The sequence below is a fragment of the Colletotrichum chrysophilum genome, assembly GCF_026319265.1.
Source record: "Colletotrichum chrysophilum strain AFK26 chromosome Unknown scaffold_160, whole genome shotgun sequence".
Lineage (NCBI taxonomy): Eukaryota > Fungi > Ascomycota > Sordariomycetes > Glomerellales > Glomerellaceae > Colletotrichum > Colletotrichum chrysophilum.
In genome coordinates this window covers 32,383-47,030 of record NW_026517447.1, presented here as the reverse complement: position 1 = coordinate 47,030, position 14,648 = coordinate 32,383, and the positions used below count along the sequence as shown (strand labels likewise).

The 14,648-nt window shown below is 52.7% G+C and overlaps 4 protein-coding genes across 4 annotated transcripts; all 4 read left to right on the top strand.

The window, feature by feature from the left end:
- Positions 1-1,052: 1,052 nt before the first annotated feature.
- On the top strand, positions 1,053-2,769 carry COL26b_012029 (uncharacterized protein; the record flags this gene model as incomplete). Its single annotated transcript, XM_053184682.1, has 4 exons — positions 1,053-1,549; positions 1,621-1,658; positions 1,723-2,225; positions 2,296-2,769. 4 exons carry the CDS (start codon positions 1,053-1,055, stop codon positions 2,767-2,769), a joined length of 1,512 nt encoding a protein of 503 aa, XP_053031366.1.
- Positions 2,770-5,230: 2,461 nt separating this feature from the next.
- On the top strand, positions 5,231-6,425 carry COL26b_012028 (uncharacterized protein; the record flags this gene model as incomplete). Its single annotated transcript, XM_053184681.1, has 4 exons — positions 5,231-5,304; positions 5,361-5,593; positions 5,657-5,729; positions 5,786-6,425. 4 exons carry the CDS (start codon positions 5,231-5,233, stop codon positions 6,423-6,425), a joined length of 1,020 nt encoding a protein of 339 aa, XP_053031365.1.
- A 2,005-nt stretch (positions 6,426-8,430) lies between these two features.
- COL26b_012027 (uncharacterized protein) lies at positions 8,431-9,450 on the top strand (the record flags this gene model as incomplete). Its single annotated transcript, XM_053184680.1, has 2 exons — positions 8,431-8,599; positions 8,900-9,450. The coding sequence occupies 2 exons, from the start codon at positions 8,431-8,433 to the stop codon at positions 9,448-9,450; spliced, it is 720 nt and encodes a 239-aa protein (XP_053031364.1).
- Positions 9,451-13,416: 3,966 nt separating this feature from the next.
- Positions 13,417-14,542, top strand: COL26b_012026 (uncharacterized protein; the record flags this gene model as incomplete). The annotated part of the gene is made up of 3 exons (XM_053184679.1): positions 13,417-13,452; positions 13,543-14,024; positions 14,080-14,542. The coding sequence occupies 3 exons, from the start codon at positions 13,417-13,419 to the stop codon at positions 14,540-14,542; spliced, it is 981 nt and encodes a 326-aa protein (XP_053031363.1).
- Positions 14,543-14,648: the final 106 nt, after the last annotated feature.

Sequence of the window (14,648 nt, the reverse complement as noted above, 5' to 3'; positions counted from 1 at the left end):
GAAAGGCATAAGCAAGTGGCTTACTACCTAGTTGCTGGCTATGCTCAGTTAGTTCGAATATGAGCCTGGTACTGCTCTGCATGTAAGCAATGTGTTATACGAGAAGTGTGAAATCCCGTTAGCACGATAGGCTCTCCTTCCGCTTATGGCGTTCTCGTACAACGTGTCGTTCATAACTGGGCTCAGAAATACCAACCCCTGGAGCTCACTCAATTCAATGAGCCGAGTCTTACACCTCTCCTGCGGGCTTTATCGTTCTGCAGGAACGATAATACAACGATTGGCGAGATCTCTCCGCCCCTGCTTATGGCTTGCTAGCAGAGGCTTTCCCTTGTTTCAGAAATTCTCGCAAGAGATTTAGTTTACTTGTCAGACACATTTCCCGGCTACTCTAGAAACGTCTTGTGCTCTGGTCGCGATCAGGAAGGTAATGGTCCTGGTGTTTGGCGAAAGCAGTCATCACTTGGACGAGCTTTGTTTAAGCTTGCTTGGCATAGACTACGGCTGAAGGGTGATCTCAAGCCTGGAAAGCTTGGATATCCGCCTCAAAAAAGGTCTGAATCCTGTTGCGGTTGAATAAGGGGTCTTTTACCAGCGGTTTGGTCCGGCCTTAGTGTGTTTTTGGGCTCGCTCGTTGATCCCCGACCGAGCTAAGCCCTTCGCGTCCAAACCTCGAACACGCGATCTTGAGCCACCGACTCACAACTGGGCCCTAGTCTCTGCGCCTTTGAGCACGGGTCAGCCCAAACCTCGTTTACTGGGCGCATGTGGATTACACAGCCGGGGTCGATCACTCTTTCAATACGAATTTTTGAAAGACAAAGTGGCGGTCATGCTAGGAATCTCCGGGGGATGGCGGCTGGAAAGCAACCGGCTCCGGGCAACAGCGAACAGACAGGCGACCCGACAGCTCGTTCCGCGGGATGAATGGGAACAATATAAACAACGTGGAGGATCATCGATATTTTGGGCTTTCTTTGTATCAATCAATCAAGTCTAATAGGGTGCATTCTTTAAAACCCTATATACTATCTTTAATCTACTAACCCACCATGCGGTCCTCAGTCTTTCTCTACTTGGCGACCGCCGCCATTCCCTTGTGCGCAGCCAACCCGCTGCCTCAAGATGTCAGCACCAGTAGCAAAGTATCGAAAAACACCCTCCAAGGGTGTCTCAACGCCGCCAAGGCACCAATCAGCACCCAATCTTCCGGGGATTGGTCTACCCAGTCTTCACCGTACAACACCCGCATCGCCTTCACCCCGGCCATCATCGTGGTCGCGACCGATCCGAGCCACGTCCAGGCGGCCGTGAAATGTGGATCTCAGTACGGGTACAAGGTCACCGGCAGGGGCGGTGGCCACAGCTACTCGTCGTCCGGGTTCGGCGGCGAGAACGGCCACGTCGTGGTGCAGCTCGACATGATGTACGCCGTCACCCTTCAATCCGATAACACCGCCGTCGTCCAGGCTGGTGCCCGTCTCGGTCACGTCGCGACTGAACTGTTCAACCAAGGAGGACGCGCGATCTCGCACGGCAGTTGCCCCGGGTAAGTTTCTCCACATAGAGAGGCCCCTTGGAAGAGGAAAAAGAAAGCTGATGAAAGATTGTCCCGGCCAGCGTCGGAGTTTCCGGACACGCTCTGCACGGCGGATACGGTAAGTCACAAACATTGCTTCTCCCCTATATCATGTCTCGACGTTCACTAATTGGACTGATTAGGACTGGCTTCGCATGGATATGGTTTGGCTCTTGATTGGATCATCGAAGCGACCGTTGTTGTTGCCAGCGGCAAGATCGTAAAGGCCTCGACCACGCAGAACGCCGATCTCTTCTGGGCCCTGCGCGGAGCCGGGTCGTCCTTCGGCATCGTGACCGAGTTCAAGTTCAACACCTTCCAGGCGCCCGATGTCGTCACCACCTTCTCGGTCCCTGTCCCCTACAACAAGAACAACCAGCTCGTCAACATCCTTGTCGCCTTCCAAAAGTACGCCGCCAACGACATGCCCGCCGAGATGAACATGCAGGCCGCCGTGAACCTCGACGGCGTGCACATCAACGGCCTCTACTTCGGCGACGAGGACCAGACCCGCGACGCACTGTCAGTCTTGCTCAATCCTGTCAGCATCGACATTGACACCGCCGACATCCAGCAGACGGACTGGATTGGCCAGTTGGAGCACTACGGCGGCGACCCCCTTGACGTTACGGGTCCACAGAGTGCTGTAAGTTCGGCGTTGCATGTCTTATGCTTCCTTTTAAGGCACAGTGTGCTAACCCATCTTCATTGGATAGACCGACACCTTCTATGCATCAAGCCTAATCACCAAGGAGGTACCAAAGGACGGATTCAAGGCCTTCGTCGACTACCTGTCTAGCAAGGCTAAGTCGGTCAACCGCGGCTGGTTCATATTGATTGACGTCCACGGCGGCAAGAACTCCAAGACTGCTCAGATCGATGCGTCCTCGACAGCTTACCCTCATCGGGATAAGTTGCTCTTGTGGCAGTTCTACGACTCGTCTTCCGGCTCCGCATACCCAACCAACACCGCTCAAGGCGTTGGCTTTATGCAGAACTGGATGGCCGCCGTCTCAAATAAGCTTGCCGCCGGCAGCTGGGGCCGCTACGCCAATTACGCCGATTCCCAGCTCAGCAACGCCGACGCGCAGAACCAGTACTACGGAGCCAATCTGCCTCGCTTGAAGTCTATCAAGGCTCAGTACGACCCCAAAGGTCTGTTCACGTACCCACAGGGTGTGAGCTCATAACGGCAGTGCAGGGCGTAGAGATAGCAGGTGAAGGTTTGCGGGATTGAACAGTTGAAAACTCATAGACATATATCATTATAAACATAATCAGATACTTTGACATCCATATCTCATCATCCTTGCCTACCAACGTGAAAAACCAATTGCTTCTGTCTCGACTTCGATGCGGACTTCCGGGTAGATGGTTGGCCATCGCTTCCAAAAACAACGCCACCCAGAGCCCCTTCCGCATCACTTGTGTTCGAAAATACTATCTCCAGGCCCCCCAAAGTACGGTCGCGCTCTGGCCGCTGTGTGTCATCTACCCACCCAACTCGCAGGTTCACGAGGTCTGCTGCGGACTCCATATCCTGGAGAGCCTGTTCCATGTTCCCTAATAATGTCTTGCATATCACTGTCAGTGGCACCGCATGTGATAACTGACATGTCGGAAAGACTTACGTCGTCGGATATTAGCGCCATCATCTTGGTTATCGTGTCGTCGGGGATGTTCTTATCCCTCATGTTCACCGCCATACACCTCGTGAGATTCTCGCGAAGCGCGATTTTATACATCTCTGCGTGAGTCTCCAATATTTCAGGGTGTGTAGCACCCATTTTGAAGTATATATGCCGACAAGAGAAGAGACACACACTGGCAAACATGCCAATGTCTGTGTTTGCCTGCCGGATCCAGTGCTGAGATACGGCAGTCCAAAACCGCTTGGCCTTTGCAGGGGAAATGTCAAGGCCCATGCCGGGTGCTTGTCCTATCCGGCTTAATACGTTTTCTTCTATGACTGAACAGTGTGAGTTAGCATTCTGTCCTTGCATGAATGGGATGTAAGACAGGCATCCAGGGTGTGTAATATGTGGGATGATGGATAAGGTGCATCTGAAAAAGTACAGACACCTCTCGCGTGTGTGAGAACACCCCTGGACCCAGACTGTCGGTAACCAATCACTTACAAATTTTGCACAGCTCCTTTTCGAAGCTACTGCTCTTTACCTTGGACACGTTGAAGGGGTCTCTGTCCCCAGCGTCCAGCAGCGTGACGGGTCCCGGTGCCCAAAATGGGCCGGCCGATGGCCCTGACCGAGAGGCCAACATGGCATGTCGTGGCTCCAGTGCTCTGAGGACCTGGGTTCCATTATAGAGGTAGCCGTTGCTGCCTCGTGCGAGACGCCTCGCCTGCGGGTTCTTGGCCGCATGGGACCTGACCTTCCTTTTCCAGACGGACGAGTTCTGCTCATCAGGGTGCGAGATCTGGCAAAAAATGAACGGCTTCCCCGGCGCCGCGTCGCTGGCCTTCTGCTTCGGCGACATGTCCGGCGTAACGATGAGGGCCGGTCCCAGTGTTCCGAGGAAACAAAACAAACACGCCCCTTGGAGCAAACCCTGGCTCTTCTGACTCTCCTTCCTCCGTGCGCACGACCTCGTTCACAGAGGCGTCCCCTCGGCAATGAGAGATTTGAGGCCACCTGACTGGACGAGAGGTGGACGAAAGAGGGGTCCCGGTAACGGTCAGCTTCCTTGGGGACCCGAGGGAGCGGGTTCAGGATAACGAGAGTGCTTCCGTGAGAGGACGACAGTCGGAAAGTGACACGCTGTTGGAAGAATCAGGCGACTGCTAGCAGCGCATATGCCTATTCGGGATAATGTGTGTGGTGGCACAGAGGTCCTTGCTTGCTTGGCCTTCGAGGTACGGGTTAAAAAAAACAAAATCCAAGTTCCAACAAGCCCAACACGATAGAACCGGTGAGGAGGGGGCGTGCGGCGAAAGACTGAGATGATGGTCGAGGGGGAAAAAAAAGGGGACTTCTGCGGCAAATTGAGCTCACACTGTTGGGAAAGCAAAAAACACGAAGCTTGCTGCGTTGCCTGGTGTTGTTGGTGGTCGGTGGAAACCAACGACGAGCATCCACATCCCTTACATCCCCTCAATTGTTGCCCCTCCCTTGCTCTCTGGCGCCGTGTCCGACGGAACGGGGCGGCATCTGGACTCAGCGGAGACGAAAACATCAGGCTGGCCAATTGGCGTCTTTTGTCGGTTCTTTGTGCAATCATCCCGACTCCGGACGGTCTTGGCAAACTAGTACTGTTGGATGACGACAAGGGTCAATCATTGGACAACAGCAGTATCCTAAAAGGGCATGGTCGCTATTGACGACAAGGGGTCTGACTGGGCCTCTTGTTCTGGTCTGACCGGCTTGACTGATTACCTGATATCGGAAAGACTTTGTGCCTTTCTCTCCGAGATTGAAAATGCATCTTCAAGAATCCCGACTCACGATGGATCAAGTTGCGCGGCATCAATGGCATTGATGTTACAAGTACTCTGTACAAGAAGAAATAAATATAAAATGATTTTATTTTGCTCAACAGTTTCGATCTTCGGATCACCTTATTCCACCTTTCCTACCTCACTCCACCCCCACAATCGAAGTCCCTGTACTAACCTGATTCACTTTCGCTTCCAACATGCCTGACACGTGGAACCCGTCGATTGACATGCCGGACCTTCAGGGAAAGGTCGTAGTGGTGACTGGCGCGAAGTAAGTTGGTCGACTCATGCGTGTCATTGAGCGTCACGGGATCTGACTTGTCCCAGTTCAGGCATTGGTCTTTCGTCCGTCAAGTACCTTGCTCTCCACGGTGCGAGAGTGTACTTCACGGCAAGGACGGAGGACAAGGCGGAGCAGGCCCGGCAAGCCATCCGAATCAGCAACCCGGAACTCGACCAGGATCAAGTGATATGGCTACCCCTTGACCTGTCAAACTTGAAAAGCGTTAGAGCAGCCGCTGAAGAATTGAAACAGAAGGAGAAGAAGGTGGATATACTGAGTGGGCTGACCCTCCTCCCCTCGCGTGGCCGGGCATATGCCTAAGCTGACAGCGTTTTCACAGTTAATAATGCTGGCGTTTGCACTGCTTCAACGGAGACGGCGGGCGCTGGTTGGGAATGGCACATGGCGGTCTGGTAAGCAACAACCGACAGGTCATCTTTGCCGTTACCATACACTGACACCCGTCAAGCCATGTTGGCCATTTCGTCTTCACAAACAGCATACTGCCGCTCCTCAAGAACGCCACGAAGGAAAAGAATTCTGACGTACGAATCATAACCCTCAGCTCCAACGTCAACTATGCCATGTTCCCGCAAAACTACAAATTTGTCTTCGACTCTTCGTCTTTCCTGAAGGAGCCAGTCCCCTACTACCCACTGCACTGGAGACTCGCTAGCCGGCACATCTTCAAGGTGGACATGATTCGATATGGGGCTGCCAAGGTTGCCAACCTGCTGTTCGCGCAGGAGCTGCAGCGTTTAATGGATGAGCAGGGGGTACCCATCCTCTCCATTTCAGTCCACCCCGGTGGCGTGGACAGCGACGGCTGCAAGGAGATTGGCGGTTCCGTGTTCTCACTCTTCAGAATCTCATCATTCCTGACGGTTGATCAAGGTACCGTGACACCGTTGTTCGCAGCTACTGCGAAGACGGTCCGCGACAACTCCCAAAGCTTCAAGGGGAAATACCTGGAGCCGTTTGGAGAAATTGTGAAGCCTCATCCAGTGTCAAAGGACGAAAAGCAAATCAGGGGAATGTGGGACAACACAACCAGTGAGGTGAACAAATACTTCGCCGATATTGGGCTTTCTCCGCTAGAAAGCTGGTAGTGATGCTCCTTCTCACTTATGTGCGTCTTGATTTAATACACAACCACCAACGTATTAGGACCAATCTCCGTGGAGTTTGATGAAGCAGTATGCCGATCGTGGGCCAGCAACGAGGATAGATATCACAGAATACGATTAGATTGATAGATCAGCATGCTTCGAGATTCATCGCAACTCTGATGACTTCTCAATAGGAGATCTTTCAATGTGCAGGACCAGACTGGCGCGACGTATTCAACATCGCTGCGTCAGAAGCTGGCCCGGCTATGGAATCTTTCCTGATCATCGTCAGAATCGATGTGCATTTGCGGCACTAAAAACACGTCAATGGTGCCTAGGCCAGTCTGGGGACTTTCGTCCAACCCCTGGACATTTCCCTTTCGGCCTTATCATGAGATCTTCGTTTCAAGGATAGTTGTTTCTAAACGGCAAGTTTCATCGTCTCATCGGGAATTTCAGAAACACACCTTGCATCCACCATACACCATGAATTATCCCTATGTAGTCAGAGCCCTACGAGCATGAATTGCCGACGCGTCAAAAGCGCGCCCGTGTAGATCATCATCCTGCGCGGCACTTGTTATCAGCCAAAGCTCATGTAAACGGGCCTTCCACGTGCAAATTTCGTCTCCAAACACCACTTTTAGACGCTCTGGCGTCGTCAGGTGAGCCGTACTTGGGGAAGAAATGCGAGCTAAACCATCAATGCACGCGCCTTAGCCAGGTACTAGCCTAGGATCCCCCACGACTAAGTGATTTTAGAGTTCAATCTCGCCGAGCTACAAGCAGCCGTTTCTTTAAAATTGCTAATTTCAGACCGAGTCTCTCTGTGGCACTTCATCTGAGCTGACCGGCGTCTTCCACGATGTGAACGGTCATCGCTTGCGCTGGCATCTGTCTAGGCGAGATGCAGCGGCCGTCATCGCGATCTCGCGTTTGCATCTTGCATAACGAGCTCGCAGCCGCAAGGAAATACAAAAACATGGAAAGATAAGAGCCCAGACCACTCTGAGGGCATTCGGAAAGCTCCCATGGCGCGAAGGATTCACGAGAACGCACGCGCATCTGCAGCTGTTCGGAATCATAGCTTCAGTGCTACGACTAGCTCCCGTTGACGCGGCGACTCGGCGGTATATCCTTCATGGCGCGTCAAGGAGCATATGCACTTTTTCATCACTCGTGAAACCGCGTGGCTTCTGTTGTTTGATGTCATATCAAAACCCGAGAAAACAAGAAGTCTAGAAATGCCGGCGCCCTCCCGTCACGCGGCGTACTTTCGCTCGGTGAACACGTTTTCCTTGACTCTGGAATCTTCTTTTGTTTCGTAATTCTATTCCATTTCCTTTCGCTATTACTAACAGATATTGACTATCGATTATTATTCAACTCTACCGACGACTTGGCTTATACGACGATGAACATTTGCCTACGCCCAGCATGAAACTCGAATACGGAAACGGGCCGCAGCTAGTCCACTTATCCAACATCACTTTCAACGGCACCACGCCGATCAACACGAATGGGGAGGTTACTGACAAGTCGAATTTGGTGACGGTAATATGGGCAGTGAACTTGACGGCGTTTGTTCTTGTTGGCTTGTTCCTACCGGTTCGAGTCATCGTCCGCTGCACGGTCACAAGGAACTTCTTTAGCGACGATGTGCTGGTTATCATCGCGGCACTCTTTACCTTCGGCATTTGCTCGCTTTTACCCATAGGTATGTCGCTGGTGTGCCACGGGAAACCTTCAACGCTAACGATCATACCGTCAGCGATGGATTGGGGATTGGGACAACACTATTGGAATCTTGATCTCGAGGCTCTCCCAGAGAACACAAGAAATCTCACGATGGTAAATGCCTCAACTTAGCTGTCAATATTTACGGGCCCATGAAGCTGACCTGTCTTAGATTATGTTCATCGAGAATACGTTGTATCCTTGTGCAATCGCCTTCGCCAGACTTTCAGCTATATGTTCCTTTCTCAAATACATCACCAACAACACCATGCGATATGCGATGTACGGCGCCGCAGGTCTCACTGGCGGCTTCGCTGTTGCGTCCGTGTTTGCCGTAATCTTTCAATGCAAGCCGATCTCAGCGGCTTGGGACACCACAATCGGCGGCGCGTCTTGCTACCCCTTCTTCGACTTCTTAAAAGTCAGCACGGCGATCGGTATTGCCATTGATGTTTTGCTTTGCACCGCACCTTTGCCGTATTTCTGGAGGTTGAAAAAATTGTCAACGACGATGAAAATTGCGCTCACTATTCTCTTTGTCTTTGCTGGACTGTAAGTTGCTCATCGTAAACCTTAATGTGACAGACGCTGACGGATTCTCAGTGCGTGTGCTGCCATTATAGTTAAGCTTGTTTTCTTACAAACTCTCGAAGAGGTGGATGTCACGTGTAAGTGGTTTGCCTAGACCCTGAGTCAACTGCATCGCACCTTCAGATACTGACTCCCAATTCTCATAGACAACTGGGTCAGCTGGGTTCTGTGCTCCATTGCCGAGTGCACCATCGCCATCGTCTGTATTTCGATACCGCCGATCGTCCCTCTCTTCACAAGATGCGCCCATCGAAGGAAGAACTTCGACGATGACCTCGTAAAGCCTCGCAAGAAACGCGGAAGGTCGGCAAGATATACCGTGTGGCCCGGCAAGCCCACTCACAACCGTGCCGTAGCTCCCCGAGTCATCCGGCCGATGGCCACGCCGTGGAAGGACCAGCCGGTAGAGACGACGACGGTATCGGAATTCCACTGGCTCAAGCTCGAGCAGGCCGAACGCGGCCTCAGGGAGAAGAAGGAACGCCACGAACGCCAGAGTCAAGCCCGCCTTCCCGTTGCCCCGCCTGGTCCATTGCCTTTCAGCATGCCGGGCTTCATGCCTCCACCCCCCGTTAAACAATACCATCGGCGCCATGACATGAGTTTCAACAGCTCTCGCGTTGACATGTATGGGCGTACTTTCAATAGGGGTCCACAGTCGTCCAAGGCAGATCAAGTTCTAGGAATCGCCATGTAATCATGGTGTGCGCCTATTTCCTACGTTTCCACGCGGTATTAGATTTCCGAATGATTTAGCGATGGAGTTTAAAGGAATGTTGGTAATGGACGAACATGTAAGTCCAGATGGATCAACGAAGCGGAATGTTTAGAATGGGATACTAGAAAACAAATACCACTTCCAACGGCCTCATCGATCGAGCTTTGGGTGCAACATCAGCAATAAAATGAGTCAGACAGCACTGCAGACCTTGTCTCGCCATGGTATACATCCGGGCGCTTCCATGTAGGTGATCGGCTCGCCGGCCGAGAGGCAACCGGCGCCGAAGACTTCCCGTTGTGGAGCTCACGGACCACACCATGAATGTGATGTCTATGAGCCGGGGAAAGTTCCGGTGGGACGTCCGGTGGAACACGGTATGGCCTTCTATGCATCCGTTGGTAAAACTTCACCCGCTTTATCCGCGTGCCAACGGAAGTAGTCCGTGAAGGGCAACACGTTTCCGAACAAAACCCATCGGGCGCTTCAGGACCCCGAGGACGTCAAAGTTTGCTTCTCAGATCAGGCCTGAGATCAGTCGTGGGGTGATCTTCGAAGCTTCTCGATCTCGAGGGGGGCGGCACGTTCCCACGCGCGGTCTGGCCTCCTGCTGAAGTGGTCCAACGCCCGGCCTTTTTGGGTCGTGTGTCTGACCATCTTGTGGTCGGGGCGTTTTGCGGGTGATGCTGAACCGCGGAATGTCAGGCGGGATAGGAGTAGGGATAGGGATAGCGGACGAACAAGCTTGAGTTTGCGATGACTCTGTTGCCTGCTTAACCGTTGCGGATCCGCGGACTCCGACTAGCAAGAATTGTCTGGAGACATTTGACAGGTTGAGAAACGAGGGTCATCTGAGTATCTTGAATCGCCAGGCGTGATTGGTAGGGCTGCGGCTGAAACTAAGGCTGCAGGTGAGGTGAAAGAAATCAGCAATATTACAGTATGGCATGTTGATAGCTCAAGAAACATTTCGCGAGACCAGCTTGGAGCAATCTTTGGTGCCGCTTCGTTCAAGCCGCATGATGGAATACTGCCGATACAGCATTTGTGGTGTTAAGCAAGCAGGAAGTCCCTCGTTTCTCTCAGCCCGGAAAGATTTCCGCGGCCGCTCGACGATCAAACAATCTCGTAGCAAGGAGTCCGCAGCTTATTTACGAAGAAGCTCAGCTGCATGGGGAAAATTCTGGGAAGAAGACTGGCCTGGACCTCGCTGACAGAGACATCTTCCGTCAGACGCGGAGTTTCCGCCGCCTCGTTATGGGAGGTTTCTGAAACCCCATGCTTCATCTATCACACTGGTCAAAGGTTAAATGGAACGGTTCAGCCAAAGAGAGGATGTAAATGGACAGTCGAAGCGCGGACGGATTACTATTCAGCCTTTTTCGGCTGCGAATGCCCTCGAGGAGACAACCCGGTATCCGATCCTCCTGTCGTGACGTGCATTTGCGCCCGGCACGACGGGAATGACGACTCGAAGAATCAAGGTATGCTGCACTTTGAGGGGGCGAAAAACACGGAACGGGAGAAGCTTCTTGGAAGCAGAGAAAAACTCTATCCTGCCGTTTGTCTCTTAGTGTTCCTGCGACACCTGGGCATTCTAGCGCGCGGATGGAACATGCAGGCACGATGCGGATGCTGAACGCCCCCAGGACTAATTCCGGAAATTCTTCAACGACCATTGCGTCGTCGGCTGATCCAGGCGGCGGGAGACCCTTACGCTAGTAGTTTTGTAGCGCCGGTGTGCCGTCGAACGAACAGAGTTCGGCCATGGTTTGATGTCGTTCGGCTCATTTTTAGAGCGTCTTGGAGGGTCGGGGAGAGAGCCACGCAGAGAAGATGCGCGCCTCGCTTGCGCTGTTGTTTGACTTTAAGCCCAAGGGGGGTTTCTGGAATGAATGGAACACGTAGAGGAGGTCAGCCCTTCCCGTCCTCGCGGGAAACCTTCGAAAAGCTCATTTTCTGCATTGTCCATGGCCTGGGCTGCGCTGCTTGATAATGGATTTTGCATCATCCAACGCATGTAGAATATGGAGAATTAAGTCCAGGGATCCGAATCCTGAAGGGGTTTGATGGACGATCCTACGCGCCTTTTGTTTCCTCTTTTTGACCCAACATGACAATGACAGACCAGGCTGTCGCTCCAGACCTGGGTATTTTGCCCTCCCCCCCGGGCCTCCGAGTCATGTGGATTGTTCTTCAGCACCTCGGTCAGACCTCGTGCAGTTCAGACTTGGCTCGATCCGTAGCCGTTGCCGATGTGGCGTTGATGGTTCTAGTCTCAAGTCGGCGGCCAGTCAGCAACGAGCTGCCCCTGGCTGAGATGAGATAGCAAATGCGCAAGGACCCGAGCAGATCGCTCTTATTCCAGCACCACACTGACCAGGAAGCAGAGCAGAGCAGGGAGGGCGGGAAAAAAGAGAGATAGAGAAGGGTGGAACGCCTATTTTGGCATGTCGTTAGTGATTGATCGGCCCCCGCACTGACAGGGCCCTATTCCCGCCCATCACCGGGAACATCTTCCCGATTCATCGCCCCCAACCCGACCCCAATACCACCTCCCGTCCCTTAGCCGACACATTTTCGTATCCCAAGGTTGCAGTTGAGGTCGTTTGAAGCAGCCTCTTCGGCTGGTCTTCCTCGTCTACAGACAATTAGAGCAGGTCGACATGCGGGAGGGGGACACCACCAGTCGAGCAGCGTCCCACATCCAATAGAACACAGCTGTTTCTAGACGCACTGACAGCTTGCTTCTTGGTCCTAAACCATCGCCGGTACAGGGTTCATGCAGAAGCGTGTGTCAGGGAGAGCTGGCGCCATGTGGATTCCCTGCATGTTCCTCCTGGTGGTCCTTCGGCCGACTAGCCCTGTTGGCTAATATCGCCCGGAAGTCTGCCGCGTCGGTGTTAGATGGTGCACTGCAGGAGCAGAGAAGACGCACAGCACGATGCTGGCAGCTGGTTGGTGTAAGTGTGTGTGTGGGTAATTGTGGAATGCGGTATGCCTGTGTGTGTGCCATATCACACAGCTGCTGCACATTGCGCCGGTGGGCGGTGCGTCTCGTCTACTTGCCTACGGTCTTGGCTACACACCATGGACACCATAGACCAAGTCGGAGGGGCACAATGCTGCCCACTGCGTTGCGTTTCTTCTTCGTCGTTCAGCGGCAGCCGGGCAGACAAGGTGTGGTTCGTTCATTTCCAGCAGAGTCGTTGCGGGCGGAATTTCGACCCCCCCTGGGCCGTCGTCGTGGGAAGTGGATTCCATTACTTCTTGACTGCCATCCCCCCCCCCGTCTCTTCACTTTGGACCTTTCGCGGTTTTTGATGTTTCCCCATGTCGATTTGTTGTTCTTCGCGCATGCTTTCACTCGAGATATCTAGGCGATGATCAGAAATGCGAGACAGCGGCAGCATGGCCGATGGCTGCTGCTGTCACTGTCTCTTTTATGGTTCTTGATCTCGGTAGTTGAGGCGCAGAGCATTACGGGTTTGCTCTCCCAGGTCCCCAGTTGTTCTGTAAGTGCCTGTTTGCTTGCTTCCCTGCATCGTTCCCTGCATTCCCGCCGTGGACCACGACCAATATTCTCCGATCAAATGGTAGGGCTGACCAGAACCACGATAGCTTCCATGCCTCACCCAAACCATCACGAAGGGAAATTGCAACTTGACTTCGGTTGCGACCGTCTCGGAGTGCCTATGTCCGAATGTTGATCTTCAGTCGGATTTATCGACGTGCGTGCAACTTAGCTGCAACTTCAAGGACCAGATATGTTAGTTAACCCGGCTCAAGAGATGATCTGTACATGAATGATGAATTAACTTGCTTAGCCGCTGCGGAACTTCTGGGCAGTCTCTGCGCCGCGTACCCGAAAGAGTCGAGAAGTCAAGAAGTCAAGACCATCGCCATCGCCCTGTCGGTTATTACCTTCCCAGCTGTTGCGCTACGATGCTTTTCGAGATGGATGATCACTCGTCGCCTGTGGTGGGATGACTGGACGGCGATATTCGCAACGGTGAGTTCGTAGAAGAATTCATCATTAACTGGACGAACTTGAGGCTGACGAGGGGTCAGATTCTTCTAGCTGCCCTAGCCGGGATCGAGATTGCGAGCGCCGATCTAGGGTTCGGAACCCATTACTGGAACGTCGACCCCGTCTCCGGCGAGAAACTCATCAAGCTGTTCTACGCCGTCCAGCAGATCTACATCCTCATCCAGGTCTTTGCGAAGATCTCGATCCTTCTCTTCTTCTCGCGCATCTTCCCGGCGAAATGGTTCCAACTCACGGTCCGGTACTTTATCATGTTTCTGCTACTGCACGGCCTGATCTTTTTGCTCACTATCGTCTTTCAATGCACGCCAATTTCTTCCATATGGGACAGAAGCAACTCGAACCGTAAATGCTTGGATGTCACAGCCATTGGGTACGCGGGGGCGGTATTCAGCATCGTTGAGGATCTCGTAATTTTGGTTCTACCGATACCCGAGCTGTACAAGCTTCAGCTCAATATCCGCAAGAAAATTGCGTTAGGCTTAATGTTCAGTCTGGGCTCTTTGTAAGTTGAGAGGACGCACCATGCTGGAAGCTGAACGCCGACTAACAACGCACAGTGCATGCATCACGACCATGGTTAGACTCAAATATCTCGTCATGTTTTCCAGCACATTTGATACCACTTGGGACAATGTCGACATCGTCATTTGGTCCATCATTGAAGAATTCTGCGCCATTCTTTGCGCGAGTCTCCCGGCACTCCGGCCGTTGTTACAGAAGGTGCCGCGACTCTTCACCACGAACAGGGCTACTACGAAGACCATCAGCACTTCGCCCTCAAAGCGATCCATCTTGCACCACAACAAAGACAAGTTCCACGAAATTCCCGAAACACCGATGGGGCCGGAGCTTCCGTCAACGCCCATTGCCATCGAAGACGAAATGGCCGCACAGGCCGACGGGAAGCGCCCATTCCTAATAACGAGGGGGAACGAAGTGGACGTACGGGCTGACGTGGAACTACAAAACGTAAAATGTGTGAAGAAAAAGTGGCAGAAGAACGTGAATGGCAGGATATAATTGGCTGCTACGGATCATGAGAGCATATCGCAACATCATTCTTGACTCTGATAGGCATGTAAGCGTCGGCGAATCGGGACTTCATTAGATCTGGGCGGCAATATCA